The sequence below is a fragment of the Peromyscus californicus genome, unplaced genomic scaffold (assembly GCF_007827085.1).
Source record: "Peromyscus californicus insignis strain IS unplaced genomic scaffold, ASM782708v3 Scaffold_1__1_contigs__length_55948999, whole genome shotgun sequence".
NCBI lineage: Eukaryota > Metazoa > Chordata > Mammalia > Rodentia > Cricetidae > Peromyscus > Peromyscus californicus.
In genome coordinates this window covers 885,943-906,972 of record NW_026294492.1, presented here as the reverse complement: position 1 = coordinate 906,972, position 21,030 = coordinate 885,943, and the positions used below count along the sequence as shown (strand labels likewise).

Genomic DNA, 21,030 nt, shown 5'->3' with positions numbered 1-21,030 from the left:
AATTTATAAACTATTTATCAAACATATCTTATTCATCAAGCATATTGTTCCTTGTCTAAAATTTTCTAGAAGCCTAGTGTTGAACACAACAAGGATATAAGTGATTAGACATAAATCTCTAAGTTAGCTTTTGTTAATATGAGTAGACCTTTGTAACTTTAAGAGTTTATAAACCTATTTATCAAATATTCCTTATTCAAACATATGTTATTCCTTGTCTAAAATTTTCTAGAAGCCTTGTGTTAAGCAATTAGCAAAGACTTCAGTAGTTAGATATATATCTCTAAGTTCATTTCTGTTAAACTGAGTATACCTTTATAACCTTAAAAATTTATCATCATACAAAAATCCATCCTAATCCAAAATATTTGAGACTTGCTGTTGCCTCCTTAGTTTAAAAAGGAGATACAGTGAGAAGCAGAGGGTTCAGTGGAACTAATAAGTTTTATGATTATTGCTTTAGTTGCTTTATACCATGTGGTCATCTTAATCAAGATGGTGTTGAAGTTACATTGGCATGTACCCTTTTTACCCTTAGTTATGATGGCTGCCAGCCACGTGGTTGCTTCCATCATGAGGTCATCATCCAGGATGGAGGCAAGCCACATGGTTGCTATTTGAAAACAACTGTTTTCCTAAACAAGAATTGAATTCAAGTTACACCTATAGTATACTGTCATAGATCTATTTTTTTAAAACAAGAGTTAAACCACATATATAAGATACTGTAGTAGATTAAGATTAACTATATATAGATTAAAAAATTATCAGCTTTAAACTTGTAACAAATGGCTAACTTTTCATTACAGAATTTACAGTTTTTGAAACCATACCCAAAAAACTTACAAATCCAGAATTTTAAGAGAACAGAGAGCAAGGAAATCATAGAGATAAAAAAAGGTTTTTAAGAGTGGAAAATAGAAAAAGTTGAGTGATAAGAGACTTTTGAGAGTGCAAAGCAGAGAAGGTTTAGATAGAAGAGATTTGAAGCATTTATTTGTGCAGTGGCAGAAGATGTCTGAAATGTTTCCATGCCTCAATATCAAGCCTCTCTGCTGATATAGTAAATCAGATCAGGCCAAATTAATGTCCAGATTTAATCTGAGCAGAGCAAAGCAACTCCCAGGTGACTCTCAGGAAGGCAGGAGAGAGCACATGGGTCTGGCAATCAGGTCTTAAAGAGCCAGTAGGTATGGTCTGGAGCCATCCTCCGGGGAGGGACTGACCCTTGGCAGGCTTTCTGAGTGGCAGGTTCTGGAATGGGAGGAGTGAGACTGGAGTGTGGAATGCCGCCCCCTCCCCCAAGCTAGAGATCCTCAACAATGTTACCATATGAAAGAATTTGAAAATCAAGCATATCAATTTGGGCCCTTGATTGAGCTGTATTGAGGTCAAGCTGTTTCCAGTAAGACAGTGGGCGAGGTTTTTTTTTTTTTTTTTTTTTGGTTTTTCGAGACAGGGTTTCTCTGTGTAGCTTTGCGCCTTTCCTGGAACTCGCTTTGGAGACCAGGCTGGCCTCGAACTCACAGAGATCCGCCTGGCTCTGCCTCCCAAGTTCTGGGATTAAAGGCGTGCGCCACCACCGCCCGGCCGTGGGCGAGGTTTTAATGAAATCCGAGTCTGAGGAGAAAAAGGAGAAAGGGTCGCAGACAGGAACTCCGACAGATGGAAGGTTCCAGTAAGCTCCAAGAGGGAGCAGAGAAACAAAGGAGAACGGGGCCATCATAAGGGACAAGGGTCACAAGCAGGGACTCCACAAGAGAAAGGATTCCAATATCATAGAGACCCAGGAGGATGTAAGGAAGCTTCAGAATTTAGTAGCTCTTATGGGCAGGTGAGGAAACTTCAGGTGAGAACATATGGGAGAAAGGGTGTGGGAGAGAAGGCAATGCTGAGAGCTGCTGTAGCCATGGCTCTACCAGAGACTGTGGGAGTATACAGTAGGTAACAGCTAGTGTTCAGCAGGTTAACCCACTAGATGGATTCTCTGATGGGAAGCCCCACTTGGCAAAGCCGTGGGGGTCACTGACTGTAAATGATTGGTTGCTTCTGTCTGTAATTTTTCTCATGTGCTACTACATTTCTTCCCTAACAGCAGCTGTGGGTGTTTTTCCTAATGCTTGTGTGTTTATCTCATGTAAATATTCCACCTATTAGGCACATTTATAGCTGTGGATGGTCAGGAAGATGATTTCTGCTTAATCTGTATAATTCTGATCAATAGAAATAATACTAGGATAATTTTTATAACTGACATAGGAAAGTAACAGTATTCTCAGTCTCAAAGACAGCTTTTTCACACATTTAGCTAACACCTCAAAACAAATTCAGAACAGGCTAAGTTCCCAAGTGTCTGTTAAACCAAAGTCAGGCACAAAACTGCTTTAGTAGACACAATTCTCTCAGCAGCTGGCTTTCTGCACGTATTTCTGACCAATCAAGTTTCAGCCAACTAATTGTTTATTGCCTAAATCCTGGGTTTCAATGTCATTTTCTGTCTGGGAACTCTGATCACTCAGGCTACATGCACAGCCACACATTACTTGCTGGATGGTCAGTGTGACTTCCCTAGCCTGAGAAAAAAATGTGTGACTTATCATGTGATGTAAGAATGGGTTGGGTCCTGAAAATGTAACATACAATTGTCCTGAGTTTGGCTATTGAGAAGTGTGTGGGTGTGTGCTGGCAGGAGATGTAGCTGTGTGCAGAAGTGTGAGAGAGTGAGTGAATGATGTAGTAGTGTGTGAAGGAATATAGCAGAAGAAATGTGTATAAAAGAGATGTATGTATATAAAGAGAGATATATAGCTGCATGTAAAAGATGTAGCTGTGTGGAGATAAGGAAGGTGAAGCTGTACAGAAAAAAGATGTAAGTATTATGTGAAACCCATGAGAGTCTCTTTAAGGGGTATCAAGGATTTACTAAGATATGAAATGGGGAAAAATACACTCACCGATACAGAACCAAGTAAACAGCCATTCTTGTCCTCCATTCTGCCTGGCAGCAAATGGATCTGGCTGTCCAGTCTCTGATCACCCCAAGAGAACCACCATGCACCCTCTCCTCAGATTTTAAGCAGTCCCATAACCCTCCAAGAGGTCACGCCCTAAGGCTGGTATTCCAAAGCTATTGGCAGAACAAATACCCACAACACTTCCCCTTTTGTCTAAATAAGGTTCTAAACCTAATACAAAACTATACAGTAAGAACGATTACCAAGAATCGTCCAGGAGAAAGAAAGGTAATAACATAAACAAAAATGGAACTACAACCAACAAAAATAACATCAAGCTAGAAACACATAAGGCTGATACTTCAAAGCTATTGTTGGGATGAATACCTACAACATGTAACTGTATGTAGAGATGTATGGCTGTGCAAGTATGTGGCTGTATGGAGAATGTAACAATGCGGAATGTAATTGTGGATACAGAGAATTTCAGAGAGAGGATTTTTTTAAGATGAAGTAAAAGAGAAAGTTACCATCAGAAAAATGTGTGTTTTCTTATTTTTCCTCTCAGTCTAGCCCTCGCCACATTCATGGATATTTTTTTTTTCTTTTTTTTGCATACCCTGGACTGCTGGAGGCTGGCCCTCCAGGTAGCAAGGGAGTAAATGCCCCAGTGACAAGAATTTCAATTTAGGCATCCCCAAGCAGAGAGAGAAATGTCCCAAAGCACAGAAGAGGCATCCCTTTCCATGTTCATGGGGGCCCAGGGAGGTAGGAGGAGCATCCTGGCACATGGGTGAAGCTTTTATAGTAATAGCAGACAAAGCTGGCAGCTCTGGGGTGATACTTACCCAGCAGAGGAGAGATGAGTGGTTAGAACAGGTAGGTGAGAAAGCAGCTGAAAAGGGAGGATTCCAGTAGAGCAGAAGTTCTCAACCTGTGGGTCGTGACCCCTTGGGGGGTCACATCAGATATTTACAATTCATAACAGTAGCAAAATTATAGTTATGAAGTAGCAACAGAATAGTTTTATGGCTGGGGGTCAGCACAACATGAGGAACTGTATTAAAGGGTCACAGCTTTAGGCAGGTTGAGAACCATTGCAACAGAGTGAGATGGGTCAATTGTCTTAGCAGAGAGATGCCCACATGATGGGCACCTAGGAGGGGACAGCAGGCTCCAAGAGCCAGAAGGACTGAGAGGACACTTAATGAACGGACAAGGACAGACAAACAGAGCAGGTGGAGGGAAGAAGCAGCTGGAGAGGCAGACTCCAGAATTTGGAGTCAAATATGGTGGCAGAAGCCAGCAGAAACAAATGATCTATATTTATTTTAGGAGAGCTGAATTGGTAGCTTGGTAAGGAGTGGCTGAGCTGCCATGTAGAAGGGGGCTCATACATGCCTCTTTTGGGTTTCAGCACTAGCTGTATAAAGTGAGGACATGGCCACTCCAAGCTATGGTTGAGGGAGGTTTTTATTGTAAATACGAGGGAGAGTACAGACAGGGGCATCTGGAAGAGTCCAGAGCACAGAGAGAAAGTAGTAGACTAAACATGGCCAGTAGACTAAATTGGGCCATGAGAGGACTGGGTGGGGGGACGGGGGGGGGGGGGAGTTGGTAGGTGGGGAGTGGGGTGTAGTAGGGGTGGAGTAAGAGAAGGAAGACCAAGAGAAGGGGCTAAGAGAACCAAGAACCAAGAGGGCACATAGCTGACATGGCAGGGTTATACAGGAATGAGAAGCTGGGAAGAAGGAAAGCCCATGAGATGGAGAAGTTTAGGGGATGGAGTGAGAAGAGCTAGGATGCCAGCATGGATTCTGTAGCGGGTACTTGCTATGCTGAGAAGGTCTGGAGACCAGCATGCACTTTGGTATGCTAATAGGCACCACAGTTAGCCATTTGTCTTGGAGTTTCTTTTGGACCTGACAGTTACTAATTCTAACTCGCCTGTACTTTTTAAAAAGTTCAACTTCTGACAAATTGTCAGTCTTTTATAATTAGTGTGAGAAAGAAACCCAGCATGAGGGAAGGACAGAAGAGTACAGAGGTCCATTTTAAATACCTGCATGGAGGGGCCCTGCACACAGCTGCAAGAACAGCTGATAGTCACAGTGACATGCCTGGGATTGGGACGACAAACATACCCTACCTGTCCGGTGTCTTGAGTTGCAGCCTTGTGTGGAGAAATCCCCCTCTCCTGACTGCTTTTTAATCCTGACTGGGTGGTCACTCTTACATTTCCCTCCGTGATCAGCAATGTGGATTTCCTTTCAGAATGTGTCCTGTGGATAAACACACATCTAGTCATTGTTATCAGAACTTAGAAGACCACTCAAGGGCCTGTGTACATCCTGCTCCACAGTAGCTGCACACAGTCATGCAAACAGTAACTACTTCTCTAGATTTAAAGTCAGGGAAGTCACTCAGGGGACCACAGATTTGTCTTCCTCTGTGGCCTCATGCAGGTCATTAACTGGTAGCATATGACTCCAGAGGACTCAGTGGAGAGTGTTTGTTTTTTTTGTTTTTTTTTGTGTGTGTGTCAGGAGGAGCCCCAGGGCACAGTGTCTAGAAAAGCCATTCTTCATGGCTTGTGAAAGCTGCATCCATGCCTGACCCTGCCTCTTTTAATTTATCATGCTTTTATTTATTTATTTATTTATTTTTCCGAGACAGGGTTTCACTGTGTAGCCCTGGCTGTCCTGGAACTCATTCTGTATACCAGGCTGGGATTAAAGTCATGCTCCACCACTGCCTGTCTCATGCTTTTAATTATTAAAAAAAATTGTGTTAATCAAATTTCAATGCCTGTAAGGAGAAATAAAATTGTGAAGCAGAAGTTTGCTACTCACTGCTCATATTCTTTTTAATGGCCTGTCATGTTTGCTGCAGCTTATAAGCTGTCCTGTAGACATGTAAGGCTACTTTACTGTCACATCACACTGCCTATCCACCCCATGGCTCTCCACTCCCACGTGCATGCAAATGGTTATGTGACACTTGAAGAGGAGTCATGTTTTCTTCTACCCATGGACCATGGGCTGCCTCTCTGTACATTTCTCTCCAGAAGAGATTTTTGTCATATACACAATTTCTCTTACAACAAAATAACAGGTTTCTGTGAGACTGGTGACCATGGTTTAAAGAAATGCCTTTCCAAGAAAATAAACTAGGAATTAGCCCTGGACTCTGGGGCCCTAAAACGGGCTTCCAAGCACCACTTAGTGTGTAAATGTCTTTACCCGAGGGAAACGGGATGTGTAAGCTGTGGTTAACTGTATGTGTGCTTGGGAAAGAATGCTGTGAATGTGAAAGGGAAGTCTGTCTTCTAGAGACAGGATGGGAGGAGGAAAGGGGAGAAGGAAAGGATAAATGTGGGGTAGGGGGAGCAGAAGAGGAGGAGGACGGGGAAAGGGAGAGAGGAAGGGAAAACCTGACACTTGACCCAATTCATGCTGGACACTGATGAACTGGTGGTCACCCTGGCCAGAGACTTGGAATACTCGTGAGCTGCTTAGTCAAAGATCCTCCCAGGAACCCCTATGTGATGCTCTACACAGTATGGATGTGTGCCCATCCTCCACCCTGTCCTATTATTTGAGAGGCTAATCTTGCTTATTCAGACACCACAGCTGCATCTTGACTGTTTCCCATGATACTCTGTAGGGCCCTACCACCATAGCTGGTGGGTAGTAACTGCCTCAGCTGGTCACTACTCTGGTCATACATCAGTTACGTGCGTGGCCTAGTTCCTTCCCAAGGAATAAGGCCAGCTCTTTTCTGGCCCTACATCACCTGCTTTGGTGATAATTTGTTCTCTAACAAATAAAACTTGCCTAAAGATTAGAGGGCAGGCAGTGGTGGCACACCTTTAATTCCAGCACTAGGGAAGTGGAGACAGTAAGTGATATGGCTGGGCAGAGAAAGGAATATAAGGCAGGAGGAGACAGGAGCTCAGCTCCCTTTGGCCTGAGGATTTGGTCGAGGTAAGAAGTCTCTCTAGTGATTGGCTCCTTTACTGATCCTTCAGCATTTACCCCAATATCTGGTTCCGAGAGTTTTTATTATTAAGACCAATTAGGGTTCGTGCTACAACCTGCCCTACCTTTATTACCTAAATCACACCTGAGAGTCTAGTCTGCTGTACAGTGGTCTGTGGTAAGATAGATTGGTGTTTCAACTGCCCTCATAATGAGGGAGTTTTGGGAAGAGCCACATCCAGAGGAGAGGAAATGACTGTATAGGAAATGGGCATAAGGAGGGACTTACCACCTGCAAATTACAGTCCAGGTGAGGCTGGCCAACCCACCAATGAGGAGTGCACCCAGCGCAATGGAGACCCAGGATGCCCGAGGCAGCCTGCCAGAATCTGTACAGGAGGACATAAGTCAGCAGATTTGGCCAGCATGGCCACAGATCTCTACCTGGCTGCCTCTGGGCACAACTCATGGAGGAAAGATTATAATATGTTCTTTCCGAGCGAAACAGAGGTGGGGAGAGCTGGTGGGAACTGGCCCTGTAACTGGGAGAGAGGGTTAGGTCTAGTGACTGGCACAGTTCCAGGGCTGGGCTAGGGATGGGGATATCCTTCCTTTCTCATCTTGGAAGACAGACAGTGAGCTTCTGAGTGAGCTGCTTAAGGCTCCTAAAGGAATCAGACGGGAGAAGACAGTGGGCACATGGCAGCCGCACCTGAAGAACAGATACAGTCCTAGAACTGCATTCATAGGCATTTGGGATTTGCGAAGATTGTGAGATTCAACTGGGGTCCCGGAAGGCAGACTGAAGCCCCGTGCAGTTAAAACTTTGGGGGATCTAGGGACAGATGGCAAATTACCCAGTGATCTTTACAACACAGAGATAAATCAAACCATTCACTGGGACTTAAAGAGCAAAGGGCAGAACCCTTGGACCCATCTAGCCAGGAGCTTGAAACCTCTGATACTGGAGTCTGAGCAGATGCTGCTGCTCATTTCTTCTATATTCCTGCCAAGTTCTGAACCCGCTGACTTCTTGTGAGGAGCTGTCAGTCTGTGGCCAGTGGCCTTTTCTCAAAGTCCCTGCTGTCACAACCTTGTTATTGACTCTTCTGCCAGCTGCTCATCACTGGCTCCCTGGAATTGTTAGAAATCCTCCAGCAGAGAACTTGTTTTTAAATGTCACAGTGTCACACACCGTACTGTGTCCACCGCTGTAAGGTGGCATGCCCCTAAAGCTATGAGGACTAGTCCCAGCAAGAGGCGCAGGGGGTTGAATCAGTGCTGGCTAGGGATGACACTGAGTCAGAGAGGACGTGCTAAGGCCTGGTAGCTTGAGGTTTGGCAGCCTGGTGTGATTAGACTGGCTTTCCAACTGGGGCCTGCATCCCACATGTTCCCTCTATATAGAATCTAAAAATCTCTCAGGGTTTGACCCTCTTGAAAGCTAGGGACACTGGTATTTCTTACAGCTGACCCCTGGGGTTTACATTTGGCCGTATGTCAAGTGAAAACTACTTAAATGGAACTGCCTTACCAAGGCCTCTCTATCCTTCCCCAGCTTGAATTTGGTGTTTCATTAGGCCACCCACTGTGCCTCTGCCTGTACATGACTGTGGAGTCTCCAGGCTTGGCTTGTGTACCCTGTTCAGCTCTAAGCTCCGCTCTAGGAATCCTTTGTGCAGGGTGTGAAACCTCCACACATTTTTCACTCCAGAATGACTTGAAGATCAATGTCAGCCCTGGTTAAGACCTTCAAGCCCCAGACTTGCAAGGGCCCTTGTCCATCTTGCATGTTTTTTGTAATGTCCTTTTTGGTAATAACACATCAAATGAAGAAATTCTATCCTCAACAATTTTCTGGCTTCAGTGGTAAGCATTCAGAGGGGAATGCCAAAGACATCCCAGGCCAAACAAACATCTGAATTGCAGACAGGTGCCCTTTGGCTGACTGACAGCATCAGGAGTTTTATTCTGGGCCCTTGGAGCTGTCTCATCGGATAAAATGAGGTTAGCAATATTGCTGGGCCTATAGGGAATTAGGATGCTGACTTCAGGGTCTCATGGTTCATTGTGGCAGGTTTCTTTCTGAATTAGTTATCTTGGGCTTGCAACTGTATATGCAGACAGAAGCAGCCTCAAATTCTGCTGTACACATTCTGTAGCACAATTTGCATCTAAAAAGTGTTTCAGACATACTATTGAAAGTTGACAAGGTTCCATTCCCCGAATTTCTCCAAGTTCTCCTTGTCTACTCACCACTAGGCAGGGAGAGCCTCAGTTTGGCACCTGGGAAGATCTGGGGCACCCTCTAGGAACATCACTAAAGTTTGATGACATTTCGAGGAAGCCACTCACCTATGCAGGTCTTCTCATCCTCACCTAGCACATACGGGTCTGTGCACACACACTGGAAGCTTCCCTTGGTGTTCTTGCACTTTGCAGAGGGGTGGCAAGGTGGGTGTGTCAAATCTGCACACTCATTAATATCTGCAGGAACAACACACAGTCAGTAGTAGAGAAAGAAGAGCCTATGTCCCCAACCCCAAGTAGCAGACCCTTCTTGTCCAGGCCAGCTACCACCTAGGTCCACCCTTGGTGTCAGGAACATCAGTGAATTAGCCTTGCCACCTTCCCAGTTGTACTGTCACCTCATACTCCTTGTGCTTGTGAGTCACCTGCAGGGCACCCTAGCACTGGTGCTGTGTCCAGGGCCATCTCACCAGCTCCTGTGGTTCATGGCCCAGCTGTATCCCTTAGGTTCTTGGTCTACCTGTGTCCCTGCTCTCTCTGTCATTCATGCCTCCACTGCCTTTTCCACTGACAATAAAAGCCAAACTTGCCTTTCCTGCCTCCCTGTGTGAGGACTCTGTTACTATGGACCCAGCTCTGCCAGTGTGCATGGCAAACTGTGTGTGTGGAAGGTAATGGATGACAGGCATCATGCCCTTCTCTCCTCAGTGAATCCTGGGGATCTTATTCTTACTTTTCCTGTATGCATTTTTTGTGGCTGCCACAATGAATTACCATAATCTGAGAGCCTGAGAATAGAAGCTTAATGAAGGTGTCAGAGCACAATGCCTCTCCACAGGCTCTTCCTTTGCCTCTTCCAGAACAACTCTGGGTATGTCCTGTCTTGTAGACTCATTGTATTTCTCAAGCCTCTCCAACTATCCTTCCTTGGTGTCTTTTCTTGTAAGGACACTGAACTCTGGGTGAGGGATACCTGGAAGCATCTGTAAAGATTCTACTTTCAAATAGGGCCACATTCTGAGACACTGAGGCTTAGGACTTGAACAAATCTTTCTTTGGGACAACTGTCAACCTCAAACTCAACATGATCAGTTTGTTCTAAACAGAAGTCACTCTAGAAGGCTAGTGAGTTTGGGATCATGTACATTCTGGGCTTTCTTGCAGAGGATTAACCCTGAGGAGTGTGCTACAAGTCTACCTCGAGAGGAGCTTGGTACTTCCTACAAAGGATAAGAGAAAACATGTTGAAGTTAGCCACCTTATTAGAACTCTAGGGCAACCTGCATGGAGGACCAAGGTGTTGTGTGCTGATAAGATTTTGTAGTGTTTCTTTTTCTTTTTGAAAAAAAATTATTTAATTTTTAATTAATTTATTTTTAATATTTTTTTTTTTGTGAGTGCTTTGCCTGCATGTATGCCTTCATGCCAGAAGAGGGCCCCAGATCTCATTATAGAAGGTTGTGAGCCACCATGTGGTTGCTGGGAATCGAACACAGGACCTCTGAAAGAGAAGTCAGTGCTCTTAAACACTGAACCATCTCTCCAGCCCCCAGATTTTGTAGTTTTTCAAGAGCAGCAGATTGTATCCTCAGATGACCATGAAAATATCTTCACAGATCTGTCTATCCCTGGAAGCAGACATAGAAATATATACGCTCATCTCTTATACACACATTGTGTAACAATTATAAAAAGCCACAGACAGGCAGTTTCTATCTACTGGAACCTACAGCTTGAACAAGACTTATCACACACACTGGTTGGATTTTCCTATCAGTTTTACATGGATGGTGTATTAGTTATTTTTTTCACTGCTATGATGAAGCACTGTAACCAAGGTACCTTAAAGAAGGAAGGTTTGGGGAGGGCTTATAGTTCCAGAGGGATAAGAGTCTATCACCATCGTGGTGGGAAGCATGGCAGTAGGCAGGCACGGCGGCTGGAACAACTGAGAGCTGACACCTCACAATACCACAAGCCACCAAACAGAGGACAACTTGGAAGTGTGAGGCTTTAAACTCTCAAAGCTCACCCACAGTGACATATTCCAACAAGACCACAACTCATGAAACTCCCCAAACAGTGAAACAAACTAGGGACTAAGTCTTCAATTGCTTAAGGCTATGGGAGACATCTCATTAAAACCACTACATTCCACTTGCTAGCCCCCATAGGGTCACGGCCATATCATAATGCAGAATGCATTTAGTCCAACTCCATTGGGTCTTAGCATGGTTTAAAAGTCAAAAGTTTGTGTCTCTTCTGAGACTCAAGGAAATCTCTTACCTGTAAGAGATTGTAGCCCCTGTAAAATGCAAATTGCAAGCTTCCAACACATAATGGTACAATATGTACACTGCCATTCCAAAAGGGAGGAACGGGAGTGTAGTGAGAAAACAATAAACCAAAGCAAGACAAAAACCCAACATGGAAAATACCAAATCCTGTAGCTCCATGTTTGATGTCAAAAGCTTAGACAGCTTTGCCCTTCCAACTTTACTGCCTGTAAGATCTCTCCCCCCACCCCCAGGCTGTTTCCACTTCCTGTGTGCAGCTCTCTTTCGCAGATACTCATGGGTCTGGCATCTGAAACACCTCGTCTCCACTGACACACAGGGGTCATTTTTACAACTTCATGCACTGGCCCCTCGGGGCCTCTTGCTTTCTCAAGGACCCTCTTGGAGGGACTCCCCTGCCCCACACTGCCTGACCTCAGCAGCTCTCTGAGACTGTGGAGGAAGATGCCATGACCTATTTACTCCCACTTTTTTCACTACCTCAAATCCAGCACCATGTGGCTGCCAAGTTTTGCTACCAGCCTGGGATGAGCCTTAGAACCCTCAAGTCACACATATAGCAGCTTTGGTTTGTTATTATTTCCTAGGACAATTCCTTTATTCCAATGCAGAGAAGGCCTCTCCTTGTCTGCCTATCTCTTTCATCACCAGCCTGGGTTACAACATTAAGTTTCCTGGTGCTCTTTGTCTCTTCAAACTATTTTGCATTCCTTTTTGTCTTACTTTCTCATTTTCATTGTAGACATGCATAAAGGTGATTCCTAGTCACCATTTAATAGTCAATATTAGGATGTCTTAAAATCTTCAACAAATAAATTAAACCATTGCTTTTAAATTTAGCCCCAGGCAAGTTTGTAGGACAAAGGCAGAAAGCAGCCACAATTTTGCCAAAAATCTCACAATACTATCGTGTTCATCTAGAATCTATTGAGATGGGCCCCCAAAGTCCACAAAGCTCTGCTGCAACATTAAACCACGTTTCTAGTCCAAACTTCCAAAATCTTCTTCCACATTTCTCCAAAAACTAACATGATCATGTCTGGCACAGCAAGAGTCCACTCCCTAGTTCTAACATATGTAGCCATTACTTTTATACTTCTGTAATAAAACATCACAATCAAGGCAACTTATAGAAGAAAGGGCTTATCTGGACTGACTCTAGGAGGTTAATAGTCCATCATGGCAGGGAACCATAGCGACCCTGGCAGGTGTGGCAGCTGGAACAGCTGAGAGCTCACATCTTGAGCCACAAGCACCAAACAGCAAACCTGGAATGCCACATGAATTTGAACTCTAAAAGCTTGTCCCTAGTGACATACTTCCTCTACCAAAGCCACACCTCTTAATCCTCCCCAAACAGTACTACCAGCTGGGGACCAAGCATTCAAATGCCTGAGACTTTAACTCATCAAAGCATCACAGCTGGATTTTAGTGAGTAAATGGGATTTAAATAGAGAAGATAAAATAATCTCTTTGGATTTTTTCTGTGTTAAATAGTTAAGCTTGTAGCTCTCCGTTCCATAGTGAGTCACATGGATAGGCACACACTAGTTGGAGATCAGTTAGATACATATTCATGCCAATTATATTTCATGCCAAAAATATTTAGTTTCTATCATTCTTTAAAGGTATGTTTTGCTTCCTTGTAATTCCTTCCTTGGATATATGTAGTTAGAGGTAAGATTTAGTGAAGATACCTGTATGTGTAAACACATCTGCACCTAGAGTGTTCCCTCAATGCACCCTCATGGTTTGCATATAAGAATATTATAAAAACAATAAGGCAGGAAACATGGATTTGTCATCATGAAATGAGTAGTCTCTCTTCCCATCTTGCTCTGCAGAGACCTCTGCAGTTATAAGGTCTTGGTCCTGGCATACTCTTTGCAAGCTCACGAAGACCTTATCTGTGCAACACATGCAAATAGGTGCCACTTCTTCCAAAAAAAGCAGAATGGATTCTCATCAGACATGCCCCTCTATCAGTTGTGTTTTTGTTCAATGGTGTATCTTAGGTGAACTTGGTTCTATAGTACTAGCAGACCCTCCTGTGGTGATATTTTATTTGTGCACCCCAATAAAACTTATCTGGGGGTCAGAGAACAGAGCCAACCACCAAATTAGACATAGAGGTCAGGCATGGTGGCACACACCTTTAGTCCTATCACTCGGGAGGCAGAGATCCTTCTGGATCTCTGTGAGTTCAAGGCCACACTGGGAACAGAGCCAGGAGTGGTGACACACGCCTTTAATCCCAAGAAGTGATGTCAGGAAGTAGAAAGGTATATAAGGCATGAGGACCAGGAACCAGAGGCTTTTAGCAGCAGTTCAAGCCTGAGACCCTCATGGGTGAGGACTCAGAGGCTTTCAGTCTGAGGATTCTCAGAAATAAGATCGGCTGAGGAGTTGGCGAGGTGAGGTTGGCTGTGGCTTGTTCTATTAAAGGTATATAAGGCATGAGAAAACAGGAACTCATGCTCTTGAGGCTAAGGATTTCAGTCAGAGGATTCATGGAGTTGGTGAGGTAATAGCTGGTGGCTGTGGCTTGTTCTATTTCTCTGATCTTTCAGTTTTCACCACAATATCTGGCTCTGGGTTTTTTATTAATAAGACTGTTTAGTAATTCATCTTACACCCTCCTTAATATATTCAGCATGGTATTTCATGGTGTGCACACATTCACTGTTGTAAGGGCACTAGGTCTTGTTCTTAATGTTGTGCATTCATTAATTTAAATAGGCAACCAGTGAGCTGGATCGCATGACCATTCTCATTGAACATTGGAAGGGTTGGAGGCAGGAGTAAGCTGAGTGACCTCAAGGGGCAGAGCAATTAGCTGCTGAAAGAGATATTCTGATGTGAAGCTGCTGAGTTACTGTACTGAGGAAAAAGGACATGGTCAGTGCTGCCCAATGGGTACCTCACCCTTAACACACTTGGCTTTGCAGTATTTTATGGACAATGCCAATTTGATCTCAGAGCTGTTGGCCCTGAAAGGATGCTGGTCTCAAAAGAGAATGTCATTTCTTCTGGTCACAGAATCCACATTATAAGCTCATTTGTTGCAGGCAGAGGCCATGCCACCTGATGTTCCTACCAACAAGGAGCACCTGGGAAGCTCAGAAACTAAGCTGATGGCCACTAAGTCCTTGGTACCTGCTGACCACAACTTCCTTAACTTTAGGGAGCCAGGGACTGCTAAAATGAAAAGTCAGGATAAAAACAGCTGAAGGGTGTAGGCTGGGGACAAAAAAGTGGTTTCTATGACATAAAACTGCCTAGTGGAGGCAGAAGGGGTATGCTGCTCTTACACGTTCAGTGGAGAGCAGCCTTGTAAACTGTTATGTCAGCTCATATTCAGTACAATTAGTGGTCAGCACAAGCAGACTGAGAGACATGTAGAATTTCCCTCAGCTAAGCTTTCCTTTGCAGCTTTAAAACCTAAAACAAATAGCCCGGATGAGTATGTAACAGTTCAGGTTTTTAGACTAAAGGAAGGAAGGTGGACAAGCTAAAGGTGCATCGTACCAGGGCTGATCAGCCGTAGAACATCACTGTACCAAACCCTAAGAGTCACACCCTGAGGAGACACTGCCAGTGGGAAGAGCTAGTAATCCCGGTCAAGTGAGCATTTCTTGTCTGCTTAGTTGCTAAGCCAAAAGAGCGTGGAGGCTTCCAGGTCTGTCATAACGTTAACGGAGATTAACTACAGAATGTGATAATTCAGAGTGATCTAAGTAGCAGTTGTCAGAAACAGCAGATGCACACAGATGTTGCTGCTGTGTAGAACAGCTGGACCTCTGTCACTCATTCTGTGGGGATTCTGTCTTCTGGCAGAGAATCTTGGATGATGTTCTCAGTGATAAGGTCCTTCGCCTTGTTCCCTGGCCCACTGTTGCTCATGATTAGAGCCAAAAGAGTACTGGGGAGTCTGTCAGCACTGGGCCTTCACAGCCCACTTTCTACTGGTACAAGTCTGGGAGAGCAGGACTGTGGGTTTACGTCCAGGTTTCCAGCCCAGGTGGGTGTTTTCTGGCAATAGCTTCCATCTCTTACCTGGTGGCCTTCGGATCCACTGATTCCTGGGCAGTTCATCTTGCTGCCAGCTATTTTCCTAGCTCTGCTTCCTCTCTTCCTTGTCCTGCTCTGTCAGGCTACAGTTGTGCACTGGGGGAACCCGATGTGACTATCTGCCATGGTGTGCAGAACACAGGAGTCAGCCATGACTAGGGCTGAGACTTGCTCGTCTGCCTCTTTACTACTCAGGGTTTAGAAGTGAAGATCATTGCAATCGTTCAAGGACAAAGCATTTTGGACTTCAAGGAAATGTTCATCCTTGTGGGAAAGGAGATATAAACTAAAGCTCACCTTCAGACACTAGACATAGAAAGCTCAGAGGTGTCTGGCATGTTCACAATGATATGCAGAGTCATACCACCTTTTCACTGCTCTTGAAAACAAAAACAAAACAAAACAAACAAATGAACAAAAAAACTTCGGACTTTATCTCTGCTTGCAAACCATCCAAGTTCTTTCATGACACCACTTCTGCTTTCAGAGACTTTGCTGAATGTATGCCACAGCAAGCAGGCCGTGGAAGGGTGGCTCTGGCATCCATTCCTATGGGATCACTTGGCATACAGGGTCTGTCTTCCATTCAGGAGTCTATCATTCATGTGACTGCTGGACATTGAGTTGAGCAGCATATCTTCTCTAAAAGCAGGCCTCCTGTCCCTTCTCTCACTGCTCCCTGCCCCTTGCAGAAGAACTACTTACAGGAGGAAGATTTTTAAATAGAACAGAAGATACCAGCTACTGTACCAATAAGTCTCATTGCCAGGGGACTAGGGCCCAGGCTTATTCTTTCTTACAGATTTGTCTCTTTGCAGAAAATAACCAGGACTCAGGCTCTTCCACCACAAGCTGACACTCTTGCCAACTTCCTAAGCATCTTGGGGGCAATCCCTACTTTGCACAGTCACAAGAGAGAAGAGGCTGGTGGAAGCCAGGGGAGTCCTTACAGCAGCACCTGAAAGTGCCTGTTTCCTTCTGCTCTCCTATTACTGGATGTGAGAAGGATTGGGAAGTGATTCTCTCAGCATGAGGAGGCCAAGAACACAGCTGGGAAGGTGATGCTCAAAAGGGGGTGATAGTTCTGGGTCTCTCTCTGGGTGCCTGGAGTGAGAACCTTCTCTGCTATTTCATCTGCAGAATGGGCTTTCTCAATTCTTTCTACAACCTTGTTGAGAACTAACTGGCTCCTTTTCTTCTCTCCTTGTCTAAATCACCATGAGTCCAGATTTGAAGTGACTGTATCCATGTTTTGCCATCTGAAGAAAGCAATAGAGTATGGCCAACACTTCTCCTTCTGTGCCGGGACAGCTCTAGGTATACACCTGTGCTCAGAAAAATGTTTTGGTGAGGGATCTGATGATCTCCTTTGGGGAAACACAGATTGTTTTGTAATTGCTGTTAACCTTCACACCATGTGGCACCACTGACCTTTACAGACAGGAGGCTCAGAGTCCCATCCATTCTGGGTGCATGTGACCTGCTCCTGGCCTTGCAGCTTGTATCCATGGAGACAGGAATATACCAGTACCAGCTTCCCAGACTCTTCACAGTGCACAAAGTTCCCATTGTCCACCTTGTCTGGGAAGACACACTTGTCATCTGTGAAATGTTGAAGGTCAAAATTCAGTAAATCCACAAGAAAGAAAGACTCTAGACCATCAGCCCTGCTGTGGGTTGAGCTGTACCCCTCAATTAAAACTTCATTTCCCAACACCTTGTATCTGCATAGCATTACATTTGGAGATGGAGGCTGCAGAAAGGGGGTTCCTTGGCCCTTTCTTAGTCTGGGATGGAAGTGGTTAATAGGTTTGTATGTGTGTCTCTCTATGGGCATGTATGGCATGCATCTCTCTGTTTCTTCTGGAGAATGGGTGCTAGGCCCTGGATAAGTGCCTGCCATGTAGCCAATGCTTTTATCTCCTGTTTAAAGTCAAGACTCACATGGCTCAAAGCTGATGTCATATAGTTAATGAAAGAGTAAACACTTGGTGCGGCTGAGAAAATTCCTTGGTCAGTAAGGTGCTTTCTGAGTAACTGTGAGGACCAGAATTGAGATGCCCAGAACCCACGTAAAAGCTAGATGGGCATGGCAGTCTGACCATAATCCCAGCACGCAGGAGGCAAAGACAAGGAATTCCTAGAGCAATCTGACTGCCCAGACCAGCCAGTTCTAGAATCAGTGGGAGACCTTCCCTCAATAATGTAAGATGAAGAGATCAAGGACACTCAATGCCAATTTCAGGCCTCCAGATGCATGTGTGCACAAATGTGTGCCCAAATACATGCCAATATGAATATACACAGCCTACATATGCCACACATATGCACACACATACATGCAAAAAGAATAAATGTTTTGTGTCAGTGGTATTTCACGAGATATAATTTGGTCTGTCTGAAGTATAGAACTAAAACCAAGGTGAGAACATTTACCTTGCTAATTAAATCTCAGGAATCTGTAGGTCCCTGCTCAATCTTACATCTTTTCTCCATAGCCAAATGTCAGTCACTACTTGCTCTTAAATAAGAGCTCATCTGCTGCTGCTCATCCAGGAGGACTGAGCCAGCAGGATCCCAGGAGACTTTGTACTCATCTATGGTGGGCAGAGCTCCGTAGTGCTGTTGGAATCTCATGGGTACAGAGCTCATAACAGAAGGAGATTCTGGGGATTGCCAGTGCGAAGGCTCAGCAGCTACCAAGTAGTGTGTGAACCTGGATGGGGTACAGGTCTGTCAACTGTTGCAGACTTCTGGTCTGATTCTTAGTTCTCACTGGGGTGCTACCACACCACAGGGGAAGGCAAGACTCAGTCTCACCAGTACTTTCTCAGCAGCACAGGGTTAAAATCAGCCATGTTGAGAGGTTACACTGACATTATATAATAATGTAACAAGAGGCTCAGAGTCACCTTGTGGAAAGGTCTCCCTCCACACTTCAAGGTCCATGCTAGGGATGTCTTCACAGGACTCAAAGTCCTGGGGGAATTTTCCAGTACGGAAGGCATCCACAGGTACCCTGGTGAGGCCAGTGTTGTCACAGATGACCCGAGGTAGTGAATGCTTTTCCAGTTCCTGCCTCTGAGCGTCTGTGAAGACATGGCTGTTCTCCCACCAAAACCTGCACGGGAGAGGGCACGTGAGTGGGAGTAGCATACAATGCTACTTCCCTTTCCTCATGCACTCAATATCAGAGGGTGACCACAGCATCCAGGGCCTGTGAGAACCAGGCACTGTAGATACAGAGGAGAAAAGAAGGGTAGAAGCCTGTGCTATGGGATGTTCTATATGTTAAATGTGTTGCTCTGATTGGTTAATAAATAAAACACTGATTGGTCAGTAGCCAGGGAGGAAGTATAGGCAGGACAAGGAGAGAGGAGAATTATGGGAAGTGGAAGGCTGAGTCAGAAGACGCTGCCAGCTGCCTCCATGAGTACCAACATGTAAGATATTGGTAAGCCACGAGCCATGTAGCAAGGTATAGATTTATAGAAATGGGTTAATTTAAGATGTTAGAACTAGATAGCTAGAAGCCTGAGCCATTAGGCCAAATAGTTTAAATAATATAAGCGTCTGTGTGTTTACTTGGTTGGGTCTGAGTGGCTGTAGGACTGGTGGGTGAGAGAGATTTGTCCTGACCATGGGCCAGGCAGGACTGGAAAAAACTTCAGCTACAAGCCTGTCTGGAAAGCGCCATCTTCAGGGCAGTGTGAACTGCCCAGCTTGTAGAGGATTGACTGCACTGTGCCTGTATGGGTGCACCCCTGTCTCAGAAACAAATGGGGCAACAGCAAAGTCAGCCACAGGAAGAGGTGCCATTCAGTCCAAGGTCCAAATGTTGTTCTTGTCCTTACCTCCAGGCCAGGGTCAGCAAAGAGAGAAAATAATGTTAGTTCTTCCCAGAATATGAACATTATGGACAAAGCTCCAATTTCCCACAACCCTTTACCATATAAAGACTGCCTCTGTTTCTACTTGGGAACACATTCCCTTAGATTGTGAGAAGGAACTGAAATCTGCAAAAGGACTTGGACAGGATGAGAAGGAGTCTCCCCTATATCAGTTGGCTGATTGAAGTTTTGCTTTTTGGAGACATTCGGTCATAAACACTAGGGTGAAGAATCACTGCATCACCCCAGCATCTGCCAGAGGCTCTTGGACTTTGCCATTGAACCTGACCCAGTGGCCATGTCATACTCAAGGAAGTCCAGGAAATGACCTGCTTCCAAAGTTTGTGTCTTCTCATTCCCTAATTATGTCAAGCCACATGATTTGTCTAAAGATATAGTTTCTAGGGAGATACCCTCCCCACCAGGATTTCTTCCAGTTGTCTCATCTCTGTGAAATGCTGTATCCCAGAAATTAATGGCAACATTTCTAGCAAAGGCAAGGAAAGAATCCTAAGGCTGTGTCTAAAAGCTGAGGCACTCTTTGAAAGCAATCTTATAGGGAGAGAGGGAGGGAGGGAGGCAGGCAGAAAGAGAGAATCTTTTAGTATCAGGGTAGGTGGGGACTATTAAAAGAAAGAAAGAAATGCTTGTTTTATTCTTCATGGTTCCATAATTCTAACATTTCACTTTACATTGCCCTGATCACCATCTGGTGTAAGCTCATGGGGTCCACAGATAATGCACTTGCTTCTGTACCCCACTCTGGGGAGCTCACAATTCTAGGCTGAAATGAGGAAGGAGCAAGTGCAAGGGCAGGCAGGAGCCTCAGCCAGCTGTGTCGGGCTGGAGGTGGAGGCTTGGTGGGGAGTGGGAGTGAGTCTGTTTAGCACAGACTGCTCCTGGGTACTATCTGGGGTCCACATCTGCATCAAGGCAGGTCTACCTGTCCAGTGTCAACAGTATCAGTGAATGGCCAACGATGGAAGCCATAGATTGTCACAGTTTGAATTGTGTTATGTGCTTCCTCATCCACATGACTAGAAACATAGGAAAATAATAGTAATATTTCTAAGTGAACAGGATATTCTATATGTCTTGTGGTCCTTTTGTTTGGTGTCAACATTGTTTTAGAGTCAGGGATGTTATGTTTGAGAAAAAAAACCTGCCCCAGGTCACATAGGCACTTGAGCACAGATCTAGCTGCTTCATACAAGCCTTATGTAGAACACTGTATTATGCCCAGAGTGCTTTGCTCAGAACGTGGAGAGACTTTCCACAGGTACTTACCTGTCTCCATCCCTCAGGGCTTTCATCTGCTTCCCAATGATGCATGCGAACAGAGGGCCAGTGCGGGCCCCCAGCAGGAAGTTTTCAGCCAGGCCTCCCACCCAGACGTCGATGTTGTCTGCGTGCTTGTACAAGTCCATTATCTTGTTGACCATGCTTCTATTAGTAATGGCCCTGCTCAGTTCGGCTGGTGTTTCCAGGCGTGACAAGCCACAGAACTCTCTCCATTCATTGTAGCCTGCACAAGAAAGAGAGGATAGGTCTGTTTTTATAGGGACTTAAGTTTCACCAGTCTACACA

At 44.9% G+C, this 21,030-nt stretch overlaps 1 protein-coding gene across 16 annotated transcripts in view; it reads right to left on the bottom strand.

Annotated features, from left to right (window-relative positions):
- Tpo (thyroid peroxidase) overlaps positions 1-21,030 on the bottom strand; it is a 95,989-nt gene that overhangs the window by 10,688 nt on the left and 64,271 nt on the right. For 11 of the 16 annotated variants that reach the window (XM_052745716.1, XM_052745728.1, XM_052745722.1 and 8 more), the window contains 7 exons: positions 20,731-20,968; positions 18,466-18,674; positions 16,985-17,155; positions 9,290-9,421; positions 7,224-7,323; positions 5,104-5,236; positions 3,803-3,888 (listed from right to left, as the gene is read on the bottom strand). In XM_052745716.1, the coding sequence (XP_052601676.1) occupies positions 3,803-3,888; positions 5,104-5,236; positions 7,224-7,323; positions 9,290-9,421; positions 16,985-17,155; positions 18,466-18,674; positions 20,731-20,968 (1,069 nt within the window). Of the gene's footprint in view, positions 1-3,802; positions 3,905-5,103; positions 5,237-7,223; positions 7,324-9,289; positions 9,422-15,538; positions 15,673-15,701; positions 15,933-16,984; positions 17,156-18,465; positions 18,675-20,730; positions 20,969-21,030 lie in introns of those variants that run through there. The other 5 variants (XM_052745729.1, XM_052745730.1, XM_052745731.1 and 2 more) reach the window with 4 other exon arrangements.